Raw genomic sequence first — 22,097 nt, 5'->3', positions numbered from 1 at the left:
ATTCCTGTTACAATAGACGAAATACTAGAATCATATTCAGATGTTTTAAAGAGTGTCAGGAATAAAAATCCAGCCAGACTTGGTGGTACACCTCTGTAATTTCAGCTTATCAGGAGGCTGAGATGGGAGGATGGTTTGAACCCAAAAGTCCAAGTCCACACTGGACAGCATAGCAAGGCCCACATGTCCTAAATAGATAAATACATTTTTTAAGTAATTAAGAAAGAAAAAAAGGGAGTGTTAGAGAGACATGGTGTTGCTGAATGCAAAGCAGCTGTTAGTTAAAAACTATACTTCTTGTTTGCTGCTCAGGAAGTGATATGATAAAATGTTACAGCCTGGAAAAAAATTAATGACAATCTAAGAAGCAACACAAATGTTTAACAAATCTTTCTTGTGTCTTTGCAAAACAAGGTGGCAAACATAAAGATTTCTAAAATATATATCTGATTCATATAATCAACGACTTTTTGCCTAAACTTACCAACTCGGATAATGGAGAAGCACTACAGAGTCCTCTCTAAGTGCCTGTGAGGCACTTACAACAATTGTTTATATATTGTAACACACCAATAAACTAAAAATAACAGGAAAATACTGACCAGTGCTCTGATTACACTGCAAAAATCCGGAAATAATCACAGCATTATATTTTTAAAAATTAAAAAGCAAAGTAAAAACCTTATCACTTGAAAATTTTAAAAAATATTTTGGGTCAAAGATGAAATAAAATTGGCAATCATGGAGTGTCATTGTATACTGAATTCCACTAATGTAGCCAAAGCTGATTCAGAAGAAATTTTATAGCCTTAAACAAAAAAACCAAGAAATAAAAAATTTCAAGATTTTAAGTCAAGAAGGGAAATGAAATGTAATAACAAATACACACAAATACAGAAGAAATTAATGAAAATATAAACCAGTAGCAAATAAGGAATAGGAGTGATGTATGAATCCAATACCTCTTTTTGGGAAAAAGAGTAAAAAGAAATGACAGTATTCTAATTTTAAGAAAAGAAAAGGCACAGATACATGAAATTGCATATGGAAACACTGCCAATATGGGTTTTAGGCAGAAATCTGTAAATTCATAAATCAGTGAAGATGCATAATATGTATATACTCTCAAATGTATATAATTTAGGATTCATTATCAAAGACAACTCATAATGATGAGTAGACTAATACTCCATAGTATGTTAAAAAAATACCCATTTTTTAACTTATTATATCTAATCTTAACATGAAGAATAGCGTATTTTCTGTGTTATATTTTATTGTGAATGAGTAATCAACGAACTATTAAAGTGAGATAACAGGAATATCTACAATAATCAATGTTTAACATTGTGTACATTAGAGGCAATTCAATAACAACAAAATTAATGTGATATTAGCAATTGAAGAAGAGAACACACATTTGTTTTATTTCAAATGTTATAAATATTCACCTAAAATACCAGAAAAATAAACTTTTAAAATATTTAGAACCAAAAGAAAAGTATTCGGTTAAGTCTTGAGCCTCAAAATTAGCATAAGTTTAGTAGTTTTCCTGTGTGTTTCTAATAGCCGTTTAAAAATACAATGAGGGGCTGGGTGTGGTGGCTTACGCCTGGAATCCCAGAACTTTGGAAGGTCCAGGCAGGTAGATCACTTGAGCCCAGGAGTTCAAGACCAGCCTGGGCAAAGCTGAAACCTGTCTCTATAAAAAAAGACAAAAAATTATCCAGGCATAGTGGCGTGTGCCTGTCACTCCAGCTGAGGTGGGAAGATTGCCTGAGCCCGTGAGACAGAGTTATGGTGAGCCATGATTGTGTCACTGCACTCCAGCCTGGGCAACAGAGCAAGATCCTGTCTCAAAAATAATAAATATATATAGCTCTAAAAAGTACCATGAGAAGCTTCAAGCCCAGGACAGTTGGTATGGGAGCAGTGGATAGTGAGTATGGGTTGGATTGCTAATGGTTACAAGGTTTCTTTTAAATGGATGAAAAAGAAAATATTATTTAAAAGAAGATCGGCTGGGCGCAGTGGCCCATGCCTGTAATCCCAGCACTTTGGGAGGCCAAGGCGGGCAGATCACGAGGTTAAGAGATCAAGACCATCCTGGCCAACATGGTGAAACTCTGTCTCTACTAAAAAATACAAAAATTAGCTCAGTGTGGTGGTTCATGCCTGTAGTCCCAGCTACTCAGGAGGCTGAGGCAGGAAAATTGCTTGAACCCGGGAGGTGGAGGTTGCAGTGGGCCGAGGTCGGGCCACTGCCCTCCAGCCTGGAGCCTGGTGACAGAGCAAGACTCTGTCTCAAGAAAAAAAAAAAAGATCATGGTGTTGGTTGCCAAACCCTATGAATAAACAAAATGCAAAGGAGAATAAAAGCAGAATAACACAGGAAAAAGGTGAGGTTGACCTTCTTAGCATGTGAAACACTTGTACAAAAAATTAGCACACGACAATCCATAACCTACAATTCAGTAAGAAAAATAAAGTGTGTCTTTGTCTCAGGGTACAAGCAAATATAAACGGTTAGAAAATATGAAAAGATTTCTCAGATTACAAATAAACAGGGAACTGCAGGTTATCAGCACACTACTATTTCATTTTAGAGCAAATTGACAAAAATGTAAGTCTTGGTATTACAGAGAATTATTGAACATATAGATCAAAGAGAAATTTCAAACTCTGCTATTGTAACTGTAAATTGATAGAGTCAATCTGGAAAAGAATTTGTCAATATTTTTTACATATAAAGATGCATATATCCTTTGATAAGACATATTTATATGTGTGTTTGTGCAAATTTACTGGAGCCACATTTATTAATAGGGAGAAATCTAAAAATCATAATCTTAAGGAATAAAACCTATTTACACAAGAATAGGAAGTCCAATGATATGCACAAGCATTTGGGTATCTGGGGGCCATGCATAGACATTATTATGTCAGTAGAAGTCCTTTGCACGTGAAGTGTAGTGTTCTCTCCTCCACTTCCCTCCCTCTTCGCGGTGTTGCTGATCATTTAACGGGCACTTTGCACTTGTCTCCAGCTGGTAACTGAGGCTACTATTTAACAAGTGTACTTTTGTTGCTCTCTGAATGTCTCCAAATGATAGTCAAAGAACTTGAGTGAAGTAGCATGGATGGCTGAAATGTTTGCCGTTCTAGCACTCCGCAGGCTAAATCCAGCTGATCTGTTGGAATCAAGTTTGTATCTTCTTCTGTCATCACTCCATGACTTTTCTTAGCAGTTAAGTAATTGCCTTTAGCAATAGGTATGGGAGTCCTCAAGTTCTACCTGTTTGTTCCACCTGCCAAGTCTTCCCTTTGTCTTCCTCCGTAGGGTCCTAGTGTTAATATGTCTCTGAAGGGACTCCCATTTCTTCGTCATTGAAGCCTCACACTGCTTCTCTCTCTTCCTTGTTCTATCTCATGGAAAGAAATAGATAATCTCTTTGAGGTCTTACATAGGCTTTGCAATTCCTCTATATCACAAATTGCTAGAAGGCAAGAACTGTATTGCATTTACATTTTTGTCTGATAAGTTTGTTAGCAGAATGTCTAGGATAAGGTAGTTCTCAAAAATTAATTTTGTAAGTTAAATGGATGCTTGAATATGTAAAGAGGACAGAAATGTGAAACAAGCATCTTCAGACTTGCTCCTCAATAAACACTTTAGATAACATAAATAAACTTATTTGCTTAAATTACACATACTTTATATATTGCAACATTCGGTACTATTAGAGTAATAAATTGTGAAGCTTAAATGTTCTTAATATGTTATATAGTATATATACATCTATATATTAAAGACATAATTTAGACTATGTTGTTTCACAATTTATTACTTTCACTCTATAATATAGAATGTTAAAACACATGGTTTATAACATATATTTATGATTTCAACTGTATTATATACTTATATGTAATATATATTATGAAATATATACTATTTAACACATTATTAACACATTTTAACAAGTGTTAGAGGGTGTTTCTTTTTTAAAAAAAACTTTTTATTTTGAAATTATTTCAAACCTACAGAAAAGCTGCAAAAATAACACAGTACTATCTTACTCAGATTTAACAATTTCAGACATGTTTCCACATTCTTCTTTCTTTATTTGTCTCTACAAATATAAACACACACAAATTATTATTTTTCCCAGTCTATTTGAACATAACTTGTATACATCATGTCTTTTTACCTCTAATAATTCAGTGTGTGATTCCCAGGAGAAAGGATGAGGGTGTTTCTTTTCAAACTAAAGAGACTACTCAGAGATTCAGATGTACTGAAATAGTGCAAGATTTTTTCCTTTATTTTTACCTGTATTTTGATTTACACTTTTCATTAAGATGCAGCCCTACTGTGGAGTTAGACTTTCAAGTTTGTGTCAGTTTCCTATTTGTATGATCTTAAAACACAAAAACAGTTTTTAATTTTATGTATGTCTCTCATTGCACCCAGCTTATACTTTTGAGTATTAGACCGTCTCTTCAGTATTTCTCATCATCATTGCAATTAAGTCAGGTTAGGAAGGAGACCCACACAAAGAGTGACTGAGGAGAAGAAGAAAAGGGGAACCATGGCATTAATCTTAAAAGAAATTTTTTTGAAAACACTGATTGATTGATAGATTTCTAAGTCCATTGTTATTGAATGTGTTAGAATCTAGAGTAATATCTTGAAAATGCGCATTATGTCATCATTGGATTAGGATCTTTTCATGTGGTGTTTCTGGCGTAAGTAGAGTGTCTCTGGAAACCTTGGGTAGTAAAATGTTCCAGTGCAGGAAGACAACAACAAACTGTATGATTTATTGACTGAAAAATATTTTGTCTATCACTAGTAATCTTTTTTTTTCAGGGCAATTCTTGTCTCCTATTTCTTTGATTAATTAAAAATTAACCAAGCAGGTCACATCTTTTCCCCTCTCCCCATTGGCATTTCAGCAATTACTACTGCTGGGACAAGGGTTTGAAATTAGCCTTTTTGATTGGGATTTTGCCATAGCTGTAAATATACCTAGTAGGATATATAAGCATACTTTGCTAGAAAAGTTATTATGGATTTAGTGAGATACTGAGATAAGAGCCTTTGCTGCTTTTAGATCACTGTTCTGAGAACAGTGACAATTACTCTCAGCAATTGCTCTTAGTAACATCAATTGTCATTTCCCTATATTCAAATCAGTTTAAGATTTCTCCTTCCAGCAATAATGAAGTAAATGTGACTAGACTTGTTTTTGTATCAGAAGTCGCTAGAAAAGCTGAACAAAACGTGTGAAACAACTGTATGTAGTCATTAAACAGTAGGCGGTGTGGCACTGTGATCCCTTAGAGAAGGGAAGCAAGAGCCCTACAATCGACTTGGCTTTTTGCCTAGTGACCTTTATGGACTGCAGTGTAGTGAGAAGAATTCCAAGCAGGACACGGCAGATCACTAGATTGAGAAGGCAGAGACCAGAGTTCTGAAAGAATGCAGCAACTTAAATCTGCAGAATATAGAATGAGAGAGGGGATGCTATGCAGAGAGAGAGAGAGAGCTCAAGACACCTGGGTTCTCTTGCATTTATTTATTTATTTTTTGAGACAGAGTCTTGCTTTGTCGCCAGGCGCCAGGCTAGAGTGCAGTGGCGCGATCTCAGCTCACTGCAACCTCCGCCTCCTGGATTCAAGCAATTCTCCTGCCTCAGCCTCCCGAGTAGCTGGGACTACAGGCACATGCCACCACGGCCAGCTTTTTTTTTTTTTTTTGTATTTTTTTAGTGGAGACAGGGTTTTTTACACGTTGGCCAAGATTGTCTTGATCTCTTGACCTCGTGATCCGCCCGCCCCAGCCACCCAAAGTGCTGAGATTACAGGCTTGAGCCACCGCGCCCGGCCTCTCTTGCATTTATTGATGAGTATTGAGCTGTACATACATAGAGTGAGTCTCAATAGAGCTAAATAGACAATAGCATGGGATCTATACCTACATGGTTTTCAGAGGTTACACAAGACTAGGTGACTTTCTAATTCTAACCAGCAAGAATGGAGGATCCTTATTAAACATGTAAAGACCATTAAATAAAAATTAGCTGGGCATGGTGGCATGCTCCTATGATCCCAGTGACAGGGGAGACTGAGGCAGGAGAGTCGCATGAACCTGGGAGGCAGAGATTGCACTGAGCCGACTCCAGCCTGGACAACAGAGCAAGACTGTGTCTCGAACAAACAAACAAACAAACAAACAAACAAAACCCATTAAATAGGACCATTAAATGGGCATATTAAATAGGTATCCCAGAAGAGTAATGCTTTAGTAGTATGGCCAAAATAGCCTTAGGTTAAAGGCCACTTTAGACCTTCCCTTTAAAAACTTTAAAACTACTCTTTAAAAGATGAAACTGATCAGCATATAACTTTACTGCTGGAATAAAGACAAACACCCTTTAAAAGAAGATGGCAAAATACAGCACAGAACAACTTAAAATTCACAATATGCAGAGTGCAAAAGGAATTATTAGCATACCAAGATTCAGGAAAATGTTAACACATAACCCCCCCCCCCCAAAAAAAAAAACACTCATTATAGACAGCCCAAGAAATGAGAGAGATGATTGAATAACCAGACAAGAAAATGATAAAAGCTACTATTGATGAGCTTAATGGTTTAAAGAAACAATGAACACAGTGAAGGCAATAATGGAATATATAAGAAGAACCAAATGAAAACTGTAGAGCTCAAATGTAATTTCTGAAATGATGATGTCGCCGGACATGACTCAAAGCAAATAGGACAATGCAGAAGACAAGAGTAGCTGTGGTGTCCTCTGTCACCACTGTTAGTCAACATAGTACTTGAAAGTCCTAGTAAGAGCAGTCAGACAAGAGACAGAAAGAAAGGGCATCCAGACTGAAAAGGAAGACATCAAATTGTCCTTGTTTGCAGATGATACAGTCTTATATTTGGAAAAACTTAGAGATTTCACCAAAAAAAGCTATTAGATTGATGCAAATATAATAGTGATTTTTCTCTAACATAATTACATATGTTAGAAAATTATACAATTACATAATTGCATAATTCTAACAAAATATAGTTAGAATGCATAAGATTCAGTATTTGATAGCACAATAGGGTGACTACAATCAACAATAACTGGTTGTACATTTAAAAATAACTAAAAGTATAACTGGAATGTTTGTGACACAAAGAAATAAATGCTTGAGGAGATGAATACCCCATTTACTTTGATGTAATGAGTGTGCATTGTATGCCTCTACCAAAGTATCTCCTGTACCACGTAAATATATACACCTACTGTGTACACATAAAAATATAAACATTTTACAAGGAGAACTTGAAAACATAATAATATGGTTATCTGAACTAAAGAACAGTGGAAAAATAGACTGAAATAAAGAAAATGTGGGACTGTATCAAAGTGTCATACAAGTGTGTAATCGGAATTTCAGAAGAGGGGAGGAAACATGTTTTTGAAAATACTAGCTGGAAATTGTCCAAATAAGATGAAAACTATAAACACACAGATCTGAGAAGCTCAATGAATTCCAAGAAGGAGAAACAAAAAGAAAAACATACCTAGGAACATTGAGATAAAATTGGTGATAAGTAGTGATAGATAAAAAACTTAAAGGCAACTCAGATGGGGTATATTAAGATATTATGGGCTGGGTGCAGTGGCTCATGTCTGGGATCCCAGCACTTTGGGAGGATCACTTGAAGCGAGGAGGTTGAAAGCAGCTTGAGCAACAAAGTGGCACCCCGTCTCTACCAAAAAAATTTTAAAGTAAAAAATAAATAAATTAGCTGGTCTCAGTGGCATGCACCTGTAAGTCCCAGCTACTGGGGAAGCTGAGGCAGGAGATCACATGAGCCCAGGAGTTTGAGACTGCAGTAAGCTATGATTAAACCACAGTACTCCAGCCTGGATGACAGAGCTAGACCCTGTCTCTGAAAAATTAAAAAAAAATATATGTATGTGAGGACAGAGATAATACATTTTTATTTTCTTATTGAAATACACAAGAAATTTTTACCAATTTCTTATGAAATGACAAAGGAATACTATTTTTAAAGTGCTAAAAGAGAGCCTGTCAACTTTTTGACTTTCATATTTAGCAAAATAATCTCATGAAAATGTAGGCAAACTGTAGATTTTCAGTCAAACAAAAGCTAGGAGAATTGTCACTAGGAGACATGCTCTAAAAGATATGTATAGTAAGCTCCTTAGACAAAATAAAAATAATATCAGATGAAAACATGTATATCTATAAAGTAATAAGTGCTATGAACAGCAAATATGTAGATAATTAATTTAAAATATTTCGTGAAAGGTATTTATAGCAATATCAATGTATTATGGTATTTTAACATGTATAAAAGTAAAATATAAGGAAATAGCACACAATTTTGGGGTGTAGAATTGTGCTGCGGTGAGGTTCTTGCTTTACGCATTCAAGAGAATTATAGTATTTGACACTAGACTGTACTTAAAGATGAATATTGTAAACCTTAAACACTAAAAAAGGCATAGTTTATAATCCCACAGTAAATATAGAACTGAATACTAAAAACTTCAACCAATTGATTTTTTTATAAGGCAGGAAAAGGTGGGAAAGAGCAATCAACAGATTCAATAAACAGAAAACAAACAAAAAAATGATGCTTGGCTTAAACTCTACCACTTCAATAATGACATTAAATGCAGATAGTTTAGATTTGCATTGTGCAAAATGGTAGCTACTAGCCACTTGCGACTATCAGGCACCTGAAATGAATCTATCCCAAATGAAGATGTACTGCAGGTGTATCTTAAAACAACCAGATTCTCAATATTTAGTATGGCCCTTTTTAAAATTTATATTTTTACATTGATTACAGATTGAAATATATTTTGGTTATATTGGGTTAAATAAATGACTAAAGTTAATTCCATTTGTTTCCCCTTTTCAATATGGCTACAGAAATTTTTTAAAAATTACATCATGTGGCTTACATTGCGTTTCTATTAAACAGCTCTGAACTGGACAGTCCAACTAACAGGCAGGAATTGTCAGACACGTTAAAGAAGCTTGGCCTGACAAACGAAGCCCACAAAAAAGAGATTTTAACTTTAAGCAAATAAGCTGAAGTAAAAGGAAAAATTATCATAAGAGAGCTGGAGTAGTTATTAAGTTAAGACAGAGCCAGCTTCAGGCAAGCAATCCTACCAGCAATAAAGAGGACATTTTGGATAATAAAAGGCACAGTTCATCAAAAAGACATAAAAATCCTTCATGCCTATGCACCAAATAACAGTTTCAAAAGACAGGTAGCAGAAACTCAACGAACTGAAAAAAGTAACGGGCAAATAATAATATTTAAAGACATCAGCATTCCCCTCTCAGTAAGTGAGAGAATAAGTACACAGAAAATCAGTAAGGATAGATACATAAAACCCAAACATCACCGTCAGCCAACTTAACCTAAGTGACATTTAGACAACGCTCCACCCCCAAAGGGCGGAATGCCTATCTGCTCAAGTGTGCATGATATAGTCACCAATGTAAATCATGCACAGGTCAGAAATATTATTACAGCAAATTCAGAAGAGCTGAATATATAGAAAATATGTTCTCTAGGCTGGGCGTGGTGGCTCGCACCTGTAATCCCAGCACTTTGGGAGGCCGAGGCGGGTGGATCCTGAGGTCAGGAGTTCAAGACCAGCCTGGCCAAGATGTTGAAAGCCTGTCTCTACTAAAAATACAAAAATTAGCTGGGCGCAGTGGCATGTGCCTGTAATCCCAGCTACTCAGGAGGCTGAGGCAAGAGAATCGCTTGAACCCGGGAGGCGGAGGCTGCGGTGAGCCGAGATCGTGCCATTGCACTCCAGCCTAGGTGACAGAGTGAGACTCTGTCTCAAAAAAAAAAAAAAAATGTAAAGAAAAGAAAATATGTTCTCTAACACAATTAAATTAAAAATTAATAGCAAAATGAAGTCTGGCATATTTCCAAATGTTTGGGAATAAAAGAACATGCTTCTAAATACCTGTGGCTAATAAAAATCAAAGCAGAAAATACTATGAAGTAAATTGAAATGTAGCATACTAAAACTTTTGGAATACTACTGAAGCTTAGAGATATATAACTTTAAATACCCACATTAGAAAAGTTCTAAAAAATCGTTAAGCTTCAATCCTAAGAAACTACAAAAGGAGGAGGCTGAGGCAGGAGAATTGCCTGAACCCAGGAGGTGGAGGTTGCGGTGAGCCGAGATGGCGCCATTGCACTCCAGCCTGGGTAACAAGGGCGAAACTCCGTCTCAAAAAAAAAAAAAAAAGGAGCGGGGTGGGGAGTTGGGGAGAGATAGTAGGGGGAGAAATGCCAGATACAGGTGAAGGGGAGGAAGACAGCAAATCACACTGCCACGTGTGTACCTATGCAACAATCTTGCATATTCTTCACATGTACCCCAACCTAAAATGCAATAAAAAAAGAGAAAGAAACTAGAAAAAGCAAAGCAGAGCCAAAGAAAGTAGAAGAAAGGAAACAGTAAAGACAGGAGCAGAAATTGATAAGCTACAGAGCAGACATAATAGAGCAAAGTGGTATGACCAAAAGCAGAGTATTTGAAAAGATGAATGAAAGTAAGCAACTTTCAGCTAGACTCATCAAGATAAAAAAGAGGACGCAAACTACCAATATCAGAAAAGAAAGTGCGAGCATAACTACGTGCACTACAGACTTTAAAAATTATGATAAGGAAATGTTATACATATTTTTCATTAATAAATTTGATAATTAGATGAAACAGACAAACTTTATGTAAATTAACAAAACTCATAAGAAATAGAAATCTAAATAGCTTATGTCTGCAAAAGATATCATATTTATTATTTAAAAATTAAGGAAATCTTCAAACTTCATTGGTTTCACTGATGAATTCTAGGAAATATTTAAGAAAGATGTAATGACAATCCTACAGAAAAACCTTTCAAAAATTATAGGAGAAAGAAACATATATGGAACCTTGCTTTCCGAGGTCAGCATTGCGCTAATACAAAAACCAGGCAAGAAAAGGCAAATATACACCAAAACACTTATGAACATAGGCACATACATTTTTAATAGTAATATTGAACAATCAAATCCAGCAACAGGTAAAAATATAAGCAAAATGACCAAGCAATGTGTATCCTAGGAACACAAATATTGCCTAACATTTAAAAAAATCAATGTCATTTATTATGCTAAAGAATAAAGGAGGCCAGGTGTGGTGGCCCACGCCTGTAATCTCAACACTTTGGGAGGCTGAGGTGGGCAAGGTTGGGAGTTTGAGACCAGCCTGACCAATATGGTGAAACCCCATCTCTACTAAAAATAAAAAAAATTAGCCAGGCACTGTGGCACACACCTGTAATCCCAGCTGCTCAGGAGGCTGAGGCAGGAAAATCACTTGAACCAGGAGGTGGAGGTTGCAGTGAGCTGAGATTAGGCCTGGGCCACAGAGTGAAACTCCATCTCAAAAAAAAAAAAAGCACCTGATGAAATTCCATACTTTTCTTGATAAAACTCTCCACAAAACTAGGAATAGAAGGCAATTTCCTTCATGTGATAAAGGGCATCTACAGAAAGCTTCTTTTTTTTTTTAGTTTAAAGTCATCAAAATATTACAGAAAATTTTTCTCACACATCTTAGTGTGGTTTCATAGATACCAAGAGACTTGTGTTTTACAATACAATTATCAAAATATCAGGAAATAGATACTCTTAAATTATTGCCAATCTTTATACCCCATTCAAGATCAACCAGTTGCCTCATTAAAATATTTTACAGCAAAATGATGGAGACCAGAATTATGCATGCCTCGTGAGTTCCTGTCTCTTTGGTTTCCTTTAGTTAATCAGTCTTTTCTGGACTTTGATGGTATTGGCACTTTTGAATTATTATACGGACATTATCTTTAGGAATTCTCTTAATTTGGGTTTGTCTAATGTTTCCTCATGATTGGACTTAGCTTGTGTATTTTTGTGGAAATGCCATAAACTGATACAATAATCTTCTCACTGTCTTATAGGATGCATAACTTTGATATATTTAATTTTTTAAATTTGTTCATATTGATCTCTTGATTAAGGTAGTATCTGCCCAGCTAACTATAAAGTTACTATTTTTACTTCATAATTAATTTTATAGTTGTTTTTATAATTAATTTTGTGAAACACGTGCTTAAAAGCTATGTAATTTATTACCATTAATGATCAAAATATATCATTTATGATCAAACAATTAATGTGCACAAACTCTAATTTTCCTGTTTTATCCTTTGGGTTATAATTCATTATTGTTATTTTTTATTTTTAATCAAATCATCCCAGAATTAGTCAGTATAAAAACATTCAAGCTGGATTTTTTGTCTTTCTGACATGTTCTCATCATTCTTTGAACACCAACTTGCTATGCCACAAATACCCCAATTCCATCTTATGCTTTCCCTGTCTGTCTCTAGAATTATCCATTTTCCCAAGTAACTCTGGTTCCTTTCAGTAGAAAATAGTATTGAGAGGCCAAAAACTGGGTGCAGAGAGTGCTCATTGCTATTGCGTTGTCACTGTTCCCAGGCCCTCTTGGTGGGTAGAAGCAGAGAATGTGTGTGTGTTTGTGTGTGTATGTGTGTGTGTGTGTGTGCGTGCGTGCATGTGTGTATATGTCTGTATACAGTAAGTACGTATATATATATGTCTATATATTTATAAATATACTTTGAAAATCATTAGTTCACACTAATACATTGAATTGCCGTCATACCACAGGAATTATTTCTCTCTTGTTTTGTACGTGTAACTCTCGTCTCCAACAGAGAGAAACTTGGCTTCCATTACTCTTTTTATTATTTTGAGACCGAGTCTCGCTTTGTTGTCAGGCTGGAGTGTGGAGGCGTGATCTTGGAGCACTGCAACCTCAGCCTCTTGGGTTCAAGTGATTCTCCTGCCTCAGCTTCCCGAGTAGCTGGGACTACTGGCACGCCCAGCTAATTTTTATATTTTTAGTAGAGATGGGGTTTCACCATATTGGCCAGGCTAGGCTTGTCTCGAACTTCTGACCTTGTGATCCACCCGCCTCAGCCTCCCAAAGTGCTGGGATTACGGGGGTGAGCCCCCATGCCCAGCCTATATCCAATTACTCTTAATACATGTACTTATTTGATTAAGCTTCCACTACGTAGCCCATCTCCCACGGCTGCCACTCCTTCCATTCCCTGTGGGCATTGTCCTTTTCCTGTTCAGGTTCTCACTCCCCATTTTGGGCCATCCCAGCACATGGATGCCTTCCTGCCCTTGCTTGGGCTGTTTTTCTATGACAGGTCACCTTGCCACATGAATGCCCTCCTAATCTTCACCTTGTGTATGCCCTCCTGTCGGGGAGCATTCCTAGCACTGTGTGAACTTGAACTCCGTGTGGCAGGCTGGCCCACCCAGCTCATGACCTCCTCCTCCTGTGTGGGCTTTCGAGCCTTGTGCAGGGCAGGCTTCATGCATAGACACTCTCCTCACCCTCTGAAACTGACCGTCAAACCAGACCAGCCCTCCACGGGGATGTCCTCCTAGCTTTGCCTTGGTGGTGATTCCAAACACAGGCCGCTTTGCCCACCTTCCATGATCTGAGATCCGTGGCTGACTCTCCCTGTCCAGACCTTTCTTACTTTGCTTTGGCTATGATTTTCAAACTAAGCCTTTTATGCAAAATGATGCTTTTCTCAGTTTCTCGAGCTGTGAAGCTTTGTGCCCTCTCACACTGCCTGAACTCTGGCCTGAGAGCCCCTACTCCATACCAGTACACACCACGTACTTCTCTACCATTAGGACTGAACTTTTCTAGGAGGTAGAAGAAAAGGAAGAGAGGGTCGGGGAGGGGGAACAGAAGAAAAACAAGAGGAAGATGTCAACACCATACTTAATGGTAAACAATCAAAAAACAAAAAAACCCAAGCAATAGCCATGACGAAGCCTGAATATTTCCCCCTAATATTGGAATAAGGCAAGCGTGTCCACTCTCACCACTTCCTTTCCACATTGCACTGGGAGCCCCAGACAGTACTGTAAGGCAGGAAAAAGAAATTTAAAATATCTACATATAGAAGAGGAAGAAATACACTCTCTGTATTCACAGATGACATAATTATCTCCTGGATGTAATCCTAAGGAATCTACCAAAAAATCTATTAAGATAAGTACATTGAGTAAGGTTGGAGGATGGAATGACAATATACAAAAATGAATCATATTTATATGTACTAGCAATATACAATTGGAAGTGAAATATTAAAAATCACTTATAATAGCATAAAATATGACATCGTGATAAGTTTAATGAATCAAATACTGAACCTCTACACTAAAATCTACAAAGCACTTATAAAAAGAAGTTAAAGATGATCTAAATAAATAGAAAGATATAATTTCCACAAATTGAAAGATAGTTTTCAATGTTGTTAAGATGTGAGTTTTTCCTAAATTAATGTATAGATTTTATGTAATGCAAATTAAAATCCCGTCAGGCTTCTTTATAGAAATTGAAAAGATCATTCTAAAATGTTTATGAAAATGCAAAGACCTCACATAGTCCAAGCAATTTTGGAGAAGAATAAAATTAGTTGGATTATGCTACCTTATTTCAATATTAACTTTATAGCTACATTAATCAAAACAGTATGGATTAGTATAAATATATTTAGATAAATTGATGGAAAACAGTAAATAAAATAGAGTAAAAAAACATGGCTACACACATAAGATCAATTGATTCTCAACAAAAATGTAAAAGTTACCAGATTGAAGGAAAGAACATTTCAACAAATCATGCTTCATAATATGGTTTGAATCTGTGTCCCTGTTCAAATCTCATGTTAAATTATAATCCTCAGTGTGGGAGGTAGGGCCTGTGGGGAGGTGATTGGATCATGAGGCGGTTTCTTCTGGTGTATCACCATCCCCCGTGGTGTTGTCGTGACAATGGTGAGTGTGTTCTCGTGAGATCTGGCTGTTTGAAAGTGTGTAGGACCTCCCTCCTCTCTCTCTTCCCCCTGCTCCGCCCATGTGACCTGCCTGTTTCTCCTTTACATTCCAATACTATCATAAGTTTCCTGAGGCCTCCCCAGAAACAAAAGCCACTATGCTTTCTGCACAGCCTGCAGAATTGTGAGACAATTAATCCTTTTTCTTTATAAATTACCCAGCCTCAGGTATTTAGTATTTATAACATGTGAGAACTGACTAATACACTTCATATAGAGGAATCTCAGCCCATACATCATCCACAAAAGTTAACAAGTAACAAATAACAGGTATAAATATTAATGCTAACTTTTAAATAACATGCAGAAAATTTAAACTTTTAATTAGACAATGATTTCTAAAGTAGAATACCAAAAGTCTGAATCTTAAAAGAAAAAAAAAATGGATAAATTGCCTTTCATCTAAATTAAATTCTTCTTTTCTTTGAAAGATACTATCAAATGAAACAGCAAGGCCACAGAATGGGAGAAAATATTTACATTACATGTATCTGACAAAGGATTTATATCCCGAATATATAAAGAACTCCAGCCAGGTCCAGTGGCTCATCCCAGCACTTTGGGAGGCCAAGGTGGGTGGATCATGAGGTCAGGAGTTCAAGACCAGTCTGGCCAATGCATTGAAACCCCATCTCTACTAAAAATACAAAAAATCAGCCAGACATGGTGACAGGCACCTGTAATCCTGGCCGCTTGGGATGCTGAGGCAGGAGAATCACTTGAACCCAGGAGGCAGAGATTGCACCACTGCACACCAGCCCAGGTGATAGTGTGAGACTCCATCTCAAAAAAAAAAAAAAAAACTCTTACAGCTCAATAAAAAAGACTGAGAATGCAACTAAAATGGGCAAAAATCTTGTATCTTCAAAAAGAAAATATGAGTGGCCAATATGTAAATGAAATATGCTTACTTAGATATCACCAGGCAAATCCAAACGTAAACCACAATGGGGTGCCACTATACACCCACCAAGATGAACGAAGAGGGTGTGGAGCAGCTGCAATTTTCTTGTGTTGTGGGTGAGATGCAAAAGCCTCCAAGTACCTTGGAATATTTTGGCAGTTCCTTATAAAACTAAACATACACTCACCACATGATTTAGCCATTTTACTCCCAGGTATTTGTCCAAGAGAAATGAAACCACATGTCCATATAAAGACCTGTATATGAATCTTTATTCATAATCCCTAAAATTAGAAAAGCCCATCAACAGGTGAATGGAATACTACTTGGCAATATAAAGGAACTAACGATGGATCTGCAACACCATGAATAGATCTCAGAAACATTACACCCAGTGAAAGATGCCAGGCATGCAACAACATGTCATCATTCTACTTATATGGAATGCCTAGAACAGGCAAAAATGAAAGTAACAAGTATAATGACAGAATGTATGTAGGTCAGAGCTTGTCTGGAACCTTCAGTGGCAGATGGGTCAAAGGGTTACAAGAGAACTTTGGGCACAATGAAAATGTACACTAGTTTATACATGTCGAGACTCAGCTAACTATACATGTAACATTTTATTCCACGTGCTATATACCTCAAGTTGCCTCAGTTATTTTTTTTTTTGAAGAACATCAAAATGTAGTGCCAGAAAACTTTGACACTGTTAAAAAAACAAGCTTTCTGTAAGAAAGAGGAGTGACTAAACAGAACAGTTTGGTAAAAGGCGTTTGGGTCAACCAAAATGCGCAGATCAGAATAAGGTAGCATGATCACCGGATGCCTCCCGGCTATCTGCTTCCCTTCCTTCTGTTTACCTTGAGAGACTCCAAATATTCTTCAGCCCATTTAAAACCACCTTTCTATGAACAAAATGGCATTCAACTCCTTTTTCTTCTGCAGTGAAAAATTACCCTATGTGGGACTTCTGGAGCCTTTTTCTCTTCCAGTCTAAATTGAGTGCAAGTAAGAACTGGATTAATAATTTTCTGCTGATCTGGTTAATACGTAATTACTACCTAAGCAAGAGAGCACAGGGATGTGGGTGCTGGTGTTCAGTGTTTATCCACCCCTACCAGGCGGCCGCCTGTGTTGGAGGGAGCTGAGCAAGGAGGAAGGGTGGCGGGCCGCATGTCTGTCCTTTGTCTCAGGTGTGGGTGCAAGCTGGGCAGCAGCTGTGATGAGCAGTAGTGTGTAGGTGTGTAAGGGCCTTATAACCCATGCATCCTGATCACACCTGTGCAGTCTTTCTCCTTGATTTTGCCTTTAGAAAAAGACTGCATTTTAGGTGACACTTTTTTTTTTTTTTTTTTTTGACAGATTTTTGCTCTTGTTGCTTAGGCTGGAGTGCAATGGTGTGATTTTGGCTCACCACAACCTCTGCTTCCTGGGTTCAAGCGATTCTCCTGTCTCAGTCTCCAGAGTAGCTGGGATTACAGGCATGTGCCATCACGCCCAGCTAATTTTTTTGTATTTTTAGTAGAGACAGGGTTTTTCCATGTTTGTCAGGCAGGTCTCAAATTCCCAAGCTCCAGTGGTCTACCCTCATCGGCCTCCCAAAGTGCTGGGATTACAGGTGTGAGCCACCACGCCCGGCCTTTAGGTGACACCTCTAATGACTTGCTTATTAGTTCACAACTCAGCCTAGGATCCCCAGAAAACATATTCTGAGGTGACATTTAGGTGATGATATGTTACTGGGGTATTTGATTCCAGTGAAAACAGGAGCAAAGGAAAAGGGAATCGAGGCATGGAAAGACAGGGAGCAGATACAAGTGTTCATTAACAGGCGGGCCACCCACTACCAAGTATGAAGTAACTGATGGGTCCATCTCACAAGATCATCTTTGAGAGGCCAACAGTGACTGCATCTCAGGACATTTCTTAGGAGGCAATAAAGGGAGACTCTTTGGTTCACTGGATATCTGTCCATTAGCCAAAAGTCTGCCCCACAAATTTTTAACTTGCCTGAAATGTCATATTGCATATATGTGAGTACTGAGCAAATTCCGTGACATCTTAGACCTTGTGGATATTCCATGTGGGCTTGTTCCCATGTAAAGCTGCTCGGAGCTCTTGCAGAACTGGGTGCTGAGGCAGCAGCTGGGGTGATAAAGCCAAAAGCTCCACAGACAGGGTGAAGTCAAGAAGGTCTGACGTGATGCCCGGCTGGATGATAATGTTTGTAATGAGGTTTTCCAAGTCTTAGAACATATAACCTGGTAGTGAGGGGGATAATTCTTGCTGTGTTGTTGGTTTTATTCAAACAACTTCATTTCATTGTTGACTTTTTATAGCCACGATCCCCAGCAGGGCATTTCTCCAAAAGAGCTGCATGCAAATAGAAATAAGCTGAACCACGAACGTGTGTGTGATACAACAGATGTAATTTTCCAGATAATTCCATTGTGCATTAACAGGACATTGAATGCAAAGCAGTGGTGAATAGACTTCCAGAAAATAATTAGGGAGCTATATTTATCTCTGAACCTTTTAGGTAGTGTGGTCACATTTTCTGTTCCAAAAATAAAGTAGCTGATTTTTAGAAAAGACAGCGATATTTAAAATTAATGCACAGAAAGATACCAACGTGAGATTTAGGATCTAGATGTGGATATTTACTAAGATAAAGTCTCAATGACATTAAAGAAAAGCTTAACCTTCATAGAAAAAAATGAGTCAATACAGGGAAGTAGTTATCTATTATTAACCATTCATTAAGTCCTGGAATAACGTGAAGAAGTCTACAGAACACAAAAATGAGCTTAGTGTGTAGGTTTTGTTAGTTGGTTACAAGAAGGATTGTTTAACCATCTTCCTCAATATTAGAAGTTCCAGGCACAGAGAAACTTTATTGGGGATCATTCATTAAAGAAACTTATACGACCCCTGGCCGTGGGTGAGCGGCCCCTTAGTTGTGCGGTGGTGGTCCAGAGGGCAGGTGCACCCGGTGTGAGGTGGTACACCAGGGTCCTCGTGCCAGTGCGCCAGTGTCTCCTAATGACGGCCAAGGTATAGAGGCCTGTCACTGGGAAGCAGGACTCCGGCGTTATTTTAAGGACCACGGACAGCTCCGGGCGGCCCCAGAAAAGGCAGGTGTTTTACCATCTGTGGGATGACAATCCAGTCTCTAAGTCCGACTGGGATTCCCGTTTGCAGATAATAAAACACACATATGCAGTCCTTTCTTAAGCATCCATTACATTTGTATCTATGTGAGCAGAAAGGGCTCAGTGCTCCCAAGAAATGTTCAGGAGCGAGGGTGAGAGGTGCAGTTCAAGGAGCAGCTTTTTTTAAAAAGGTCCAATTTTACAAATGAAGAATCGGGCCGTGCCAGGGGCTGGAGGACGGGTCTGGCGGGAAAGCCGGGGGGTGGAGGCAGGGGCGGGGATCCCCGCGTCGCCGTGTGATGCTCGGAGGCTGCGGGGAGGGCGCATCCCGGCAGGTTAGGCCGGAGGAGCAGCGCCATGTGCTCCGGGCTGCTGGCGCTGCTGCTGCCCATCTGGCTGTCCTGGACCCTGGGGCCCCGAGGCTCCGAGCCCCGCAGGTGAGGCGGGCGGGCCCTCCCCGCGCTCTGAGGCCCCGTCCGGAGGCGGTACTCTCTGTCCGCGGGCACAGGCGCAGGCGGCACCCGGGGGCTCTCGGGCTGCGCCGCGGCGGGCGGTGGTCGAGCGCGAGGCCGACGTCGGGGCCCGGGGGAGGCGGACAGCGTTTCCGTCTCCGCCGGTGTCCGTGCCGCAGCTGCCGACGGTATCCACGCTCGCCCGGCCGCGGGGAGCCCCGAGGAGCCGGCTCCGCGGCCGACCCACCGCCCCGCCCGGCTCCGCGCAGCCGCGGCTCCGCTCGCCTCGTCCAGCCCGGGCCGCCCCCACGCTCCGTGGTCCCCAAGCTCCGATTGTGTGCGGCGGCCGCCGAAGCTGGAGGGAGCGCCCAGGGCCCCGGCCTCGGGCCGCCGCGAGCGAGGGGGAGGGCAGGGTGCACGGCGCAGAGGCTCCGCCTCCGGCTCCGGCCTCCTCCCCCGCGCTCCCAGCGCCCGCGCGCGCTCCTCCCTCCTCCCTCCTCCCGCTCCTCCCCCTCCTCCCCTCCCCCTCCACCCTCCTCCGCTCCGGGCCAGCGCGGCGGCGGCGGCGGCGCGGCGGCAGCAGCAGGAGCAGCCCCGGCTGCGGGTCGCGACGGCGGCGGGGCGCCCCCTCCCCCGTGCCGGGGCGCGGCGGAGGGATGTGGGGCCTTGCGGGAGGGAGGCTTTTCGGCATCTTCTCGGCCCCGGTGCTGGTGGCGGTGGTGTGCTGCGCGCAGAGGTAGGGGCGCGGGAGGGCCGGCGGGCGCGGGAGGGCGCGGGGTGGTAGGAGCGGGGGTGGTCACGCCGCCCCTGACCCTGTTCTTGCGCCCCCCACCCTCCTGCAGCGTGAACGACCCCGGGAACATGTCCTTCGTGAAGGAGACGGTGGACAAGCTGCTGAAAGGCTACGACATCCGCCTGAGACCTGACTTCGGGGGTAAGTGGGCTGCGCGCGGCCGCTGCGGGAAGCGCGACCCACGGCGGTGGCGGCGGCCTGGGTGGGGGAGGCGGGGGCCACAGCGCGGGGCCGCGGCGGGTGGGGGCGGGGTGGGCGGGGTGGGGGCGGGGGCCCCTCTCACGCGCCCCTCCCGCGAGAGCCCCCCATGCTCGGAGCCGCCCGCGCCCCGCGCCGGTGCTAGGCTGACGCCGTGTCGCGCTTCCCGCAGGTCCCCCGGTCTGCGTGGGGATGAACATCGACATCGCCAGCATCGACATGGTTTCCGAAGTCAACATGGTGAGTGCCCTCCCCGGGCGGTCCCCGAGCCCCCGGCCCGCGGTCTGAGATCACGGGTGTCCAACGGGGCTGGGCCGGAGGCCTCTTCGTCCGGGCCGCGCTTCCCCGGCCCGCAGAGGGAGCCACGCTCCCGGGCACCGGCCCTTCGCTTGCCCGGCGCCCTGCACCTGCCCTGGGCGCGCGGGGCCTCGCCGGAGCCCGAGCCGCGGAGGGTGCACCCTGCCTGCGGAGGGGTCCCGGCCGGCCTCGCGCGCCCCCCGCCGCCGCCCGTGCACTCCCAGCCCTTCCAGGGTCCGCCCCCGGTCCCGAGGCTTCCGAGCCGCGTCTCGCCTCCGTAGCAACAGGCGCCGGGAGCCGGGAGGTGAGTGTGGGGGCGGCTCCTGTGTTCTAGGTAAGAGCACTTCGGGCTTCCTTTGTTGTGCTTTGGAAGGAGACACCGGCTGCTGGAAAGGGAGCGAACGCGGGGGTCTGCGCGCTCTGGGGGTGTCTGCGGAGTTTCCGGGCGGCCTGCTGGGCTGGGAGACCCGGGCCGGCCCCGCCGGTCTCTGTCCGAGGTGCTGACGGGGCTCCGAGAGCAGGAGGCCGAGCCTAGGAGGGCCTCGGAGGAGCCGCTCTGCCCGGAGAGGCGCGGGCTGCTGACCCCTGGGGTCACTCGGGTCTTTGGTGCGTGCAGACTCGGTTCGATCCTCTGAACTGCGGAAAGCGGAGGTCGGTACCCCCAGGTGCGGAGCGGGCTTTTGCCAGGAACGCTTTAGGAGGTCAGGGACTCAGAAGGATGACTCTCTCATTTGTTAATTCGGCTGGAGTGCCGTGGAATTTGAGAACTAGTTTAGTTTTCTGCTGAGAGGCACTCTAGAAGGAGCATTGGTAAACAATATTATTTTGGAATAAATCGTTTGGCAACTTTTTGTCGGATATGCAACATTGAGAATGCAGTGAGATACCGTTTCAGATCCACTCGGTGGCTTCTCATCTCTCGTGTACGCCGGAATCACGTGGGCAAACTTGCTTTAAATGCATGCTCGCTAGTTTCTCTAAGGGATGCTAATCAAGCTTGGCTGGAGTCTTGGGGTCTCTGCATTTAAAACTACTTCTGCAAATATTTTGAAGCAGATATTTTGTGGACAACATTTTGAGAAACTTTGCAGTAAGTCACAGAGATACGAACATTTACAAATAAAATGAAACTATTTTTTAAAATAGATATTAGTGAGATAATTTTAAAATGCCTACCACAAAGGATTTTGTAAGAAGAAACTTTTGGCCACACCAAGCTAGTCTCGTTA

General features: G+C 41.5%; 1 protein-coding gene across 3 annotated transcripts in view; it reads left to right on the top strand.

Moving 5' to 3' along the window:
* GABRB3 (gamma-aminobutyric acid type A receptor subunit beta3) overlaps positions 1-22,097 on the top strand; it is a 344,831-nt gene that overhangs the window by 119,800 nt on the left and 202,934 nt on the right. Inside the window, exons 1-3 of one of the 3 annotated variants that reach the window (XM_037731339.1) lie at positions 19,434-19,565; positions 20,423-20,514; positions 20,744-20,811. In XM_037731339.1, coding sequence (XP_037587267.1) covers positions 19,486-19,565; positions 20,423-20,514; positions 20,744-20,811 — 240 coding nt within the window. In that variant the 5' untranslated portion in view covers positions 19,434-19,485. Of the gene's footprint in view, positions 1-19,433; positions 19,566-20,128; positions 20,317-20,422; positions 20,515-20,743; positions 20,812-22,097 lie in introns of those variants that run through there. The other 2 variants (XM_017508495.2, XM_037731338.1) reach the window with 2 other exon arrangements.

Source organism: Cebus imitator, unplaced genomic scaffold (genome assembly GCF_001604975.1).
Source record: "Cebus imitator isolate Cc_AM_T3 unplaced genomic scaffold, Cebus_imitator-1.0 Scaffold392, whole genome shotgun sequence".
NCBI lineage: Eukaryota > Metazoa > Chordata > Mammalia > Primates > Cebidae > Cebus > Cebus imitator.
Note: the sequence above shows the minus strand (reverse complement) of the source record. Positions and strands in the feature narration are given on the sequence as shown.